Source organism: Limulus polyphemus, unplaced genomic scaffold (assembly GCF_000517525.1).
Source record: "Limulus polyphemus unplaced genomic scaffold, Limulus_polyphemus-2.1.2 Scaffold1506, whole genome shotgun sequence".
In the NCBI taxonomy this organism is placed as follows: Eukaryota; Metazoa; Arthropoda; class Merostomata; order Xiphosura; family Limulidae; genus Limulus; species Limulus polyphemus.
Window position 1 is genome coordinate 267692 of NW_013667116.1, and position 3817 is coordinate 271508.

The 3817-nt window shown below is 35.7% G+C and overlaps 1 protein-coding gene across 1 annotated transcript in view; it reads right to left on the reverse strand.

Annotated features, from left to right (window-relative positions):
• The window catches only part of LOC106463865 (larval cuticle protein 16/17-like), a 2713-nt gene extending 1499 nt beyond the window's left edge, over positions 1–1214 (reverse strand). The window contains exon 1 of the mRNA XM_013923946.2: positions 1129–1214. Within this exon, the coding sequence (XP_013779400.1) occupies positions 1129–1140 (12 nt within the window). The 5' untranslated portion in view covers positions 1141–1214. The remainder of the gene's footprint in view (positions 1–1128) is intronic.
• Positions 1215–3817: the final 2603 nt, after the last annotated feature.

Sequence of the window (3817 nt, forward strand, 5' to 3'; positions counted from 1 at the left end):
AATGACGTTAAAAATAGTTGAACATTTGTACTCAGCTTATGTTGATAATGACGTTAAAAATAGTTGAAAATTTGTACTCAGCTTATGTTGATAATGACGTTAAAATAGTTGAACATTAGTGCTCAGCTTATGTTGATAATGACGTTAAAATAGTTGAACATCAGTGCTCAGCTTATGTTGATAATGACGTTAAAAATATATGATCATTAGTGCTCAGCTTATGTTGGTAATGACGTTGAAAATAGTTGAACATTGGTGCTCAGCTTGTGTTGATAATGACGTTAAAAATAGTTGAACATTAGTGCTCAGCTTGTGTTGATAATGACGTTAAAAATAGTTAAACGTTAGTGCTTAGCTTATGTTAATAATGACGTTAAAAATAGTTAAACATTAGTGCTCTTCTAACCGCTATATTTTTCGATATTTTTAAGAAACTTGAAAATATTTATAAGAAATTAATTACTTGACATTAAAAATCATAAAAAGGCAAAACTGTATAGGTTTAACATAGAAAAACCTCAGTTAAACTTATAAATACCGTTATGTTTTGGGTCATATTAACCCGGAGCAATTTCAGACCAACTGAAACAGCCTTGAATTAATAAAATAGTTTTTCTTTGCATCGGTTTTAATGTTTGTATTAAATATGAGAAATTATTGTCAACTCTCATTACAAGAAACTCAAAGATATGTATAATTGCACCATAAGCTATGAATACCAGTAAAGTTCACAAGTAACGTAATAAGAGGGTAAATTATAATATTACTCTAAAAATAATTCAACTGTAAGTGGAAAATATATTTTTAAAGAACAACTTATTTTACTTACACGAAAAAACAACAACAGAGAATCCTTGTATTAACACATAATAAACATATGATGATGTTCTTAATATTTCTTTATCGAACTTCGAATAAATTGTGAGCATTCGAAAACTTCCAAGCAACCAAATTAGTTTCTTCGAACAGAAGCCAGTTATATGAATCGTGCAAATAATCACAGAACGATCTCCTTTTTTTAAGCTGAAATTGGGTTTAAGTATACGCCTTAATTACTAAATAAATTACAAATAACATGATTAAGTACTGAATTCTATCTGTCCAGGTGCTTCTTTAATACGGACTTACCTTGCTAGACATATCCAGGTTCTTCTCACCTGACTACCTTCACCTTAAAATCTTGAGTAACAACCAGCGCTTTTCTTGTGTGGTATATGTCAGTCTGTGGTCCAACACTTTTCTTTAGACTTCTAGCTGGGACGAGAAAGTAATGGCTATAGTCATATATAAGACGTGTTTATGTGTCAAGCACTGGCAGATATCCAGACCCCGTGACTTCCAACCCCCTTGTTCCTTTCAGTTGTTTAGGTACCCCCCAGTGAACCCCCCTCCAAAAGAATAAGTGAGCTTTAACCTGAACGCTTCAATGATATTCATTTTTCATATATATATATGTGATTCATGCAGAGTATTTATGACTAAACAGACAAACTACCCAGCTCATGGTGGCAGTTGTGGAAGAAGCCTTAAAGGATTAATGTTTTAAAGTCTTTCAGGTAGAAAGGACAGGTTTCAAGGGCTTTCCGTGTTTCGGTCAGTTGACATTACCATTACTCTCTTGCTAGGAATGTGGGAATTAATACCCAAGGTGTTCGGAAATTACGCATTTTCTCTGAAACGTGGGCATACATTTATATACCCACACAAAACCTCGTACATATGTATGCTGAAACGTGCACATACATTTATTTTCCCACACAAAACCTCGTACATATGTATGCTGAAACGTGCGCATACATTTATTTTCCCACACAAAACCTCGTACATATGTATGCTGAAACGTGCGCATACATTTATATACCCACACAAAACCTCGTACATATGTAGGCTGAAATGTGCGCATACATTTATAAACCCACACAAAACCTCGTACGTATGTATACTGAAACATACGCATACATTTATATACCCACACAAAACCTCGTACATTTGTATACCCCCAAGTAAATACACGTGCGTATGAAAAAAGAAAGAAATTAGCTCTGGTGTCTGCATAGTTTTATATGGTATCCGGAAAGATTGAAGAGGATATGACCAGATTGGTTTGGGCTCTTGCAATATGATTGGTGGAACGGTTAAATATTAGACCAATGGCAGCCTCAAACTGTTGATTTGCAGGCATAATTCTCAGTTTACCAATGATTCCATCGTGTTAATATACAAAGATTAGATTTTATTGTTTTCCAAAAGTTATCTGATTCGATGTGTCTGCAACTGCTTCAGTCTATGTTATGTCCAGTCAACATGTGCATGTTCTGACATGGCAGATGTTTTTATCAGTCTTGTGCAGTCTTTATGTTCTTTTATATTTGACTCAAAGTGTCTACCGGTTTCTCCAATGTTGGTCTGTAAATGACGTTTTTGTTTTCGTTAACAAATGTTTTTTTGTTGGACAAACACAGATTTGAGTGTTCTGTAAGGTTTCCAGCTGACATCAACGTTGAGTTTTTTTTTGTTTTTTAGTTACACATTTGAACTTCTCCCATATGTTTTGCACATACGGGAGGTAAACAGTGTTGGTATTGTTTTTCTTGTTTGTTATATCATTTTGTGTTTTTATGTTCTTCAAGCTATTAGTGATGAAACTAAAGGGGAACCCATTCTGTTCAAAACACTATGATGTATCGACGTTCGGTTTTGATGGGATTTTTTCACAGATGTTTTCAGCTGTGTTCTCCAAACACTTAATAATACTATGTTGAAGGTGGACGGTAAGATTGGAATATTAACTATCTATCAGTACAAGTTGGTTTCCTGTATATCGGTTGTAATGGGTTTGTCATCCTGTCTTCTGATATAAATGTCAAGGAACAACAGACTGTTAATATTCAATATTTCCATGGTAGAGTGGATTCTTTTGTCTACGGAGTTAATGTGTTATAAGAAGACTAGTTAGTTTTTCATGACTATAGAACCAGATAATAAGTATGTCATCAGTGTAACATTTTTAAAAGCTGGATTTCTTGTCGGTAAAGGAGGGCACTCTTTGTATAAAATTTTCATTGAAAATGTCTGCTAGAACCAGAGAGTGGTGATCACATGACAAGGCTGCCCGTTTGTTCAAAGAAGTCGTTGTTGTATTGAAAGTATATGGATTGTGGACGAACTGTGGTCAGTTCTAGAATAGCTTTTATCATCATATCAGTTATATATGTAAGAGAGTTATCATTCAACAGCCGTTGTTTGGTGACGTGAAGGATTTCTGTAGCTTGGATGTTAGTTAACAAGTAGAATGAAAGGGAGCCCCGATGATATTACTGATCACCCCGGGGCCTCGGCTGGCTCTCGACGCCCCCTGGTTATGATGTGACAGACCTATTCATTTTTGCTGATTTTTCATAAAATAAATTTAGGTGACTAATTTCTTCATGAATCCATCAAAAAGCAGTAGCCATTGTAACTCATTAAATAGTATGCATTTCTAGTGAGCTTTGGAGTATCCCACGGCCGGGCCCCTCAACAGATCCCGGGTACCGGAGCAGGTGCCCCCTCTCATCAGCCTTAATCATAACTGACGAGGACGTCCAACGATATGATATCTAGGGTTCTGAGTTATTCGGTGAAAAGCTTTGAGTTGTAGACGTGATGTTGTGTATGTGGACGTGATGTTCAGTATTGATAGCTGTGAGAGGTATGTTGGGTATGTGGACGTGATGTTCAGTATTGATAGGTGTGAGAGGTATGTTGGGTATGTGGACATGATGTTCAGTATTGATAGGTGTGAGAGGTATGTTGGGTATGTGGACATGATGTTCAG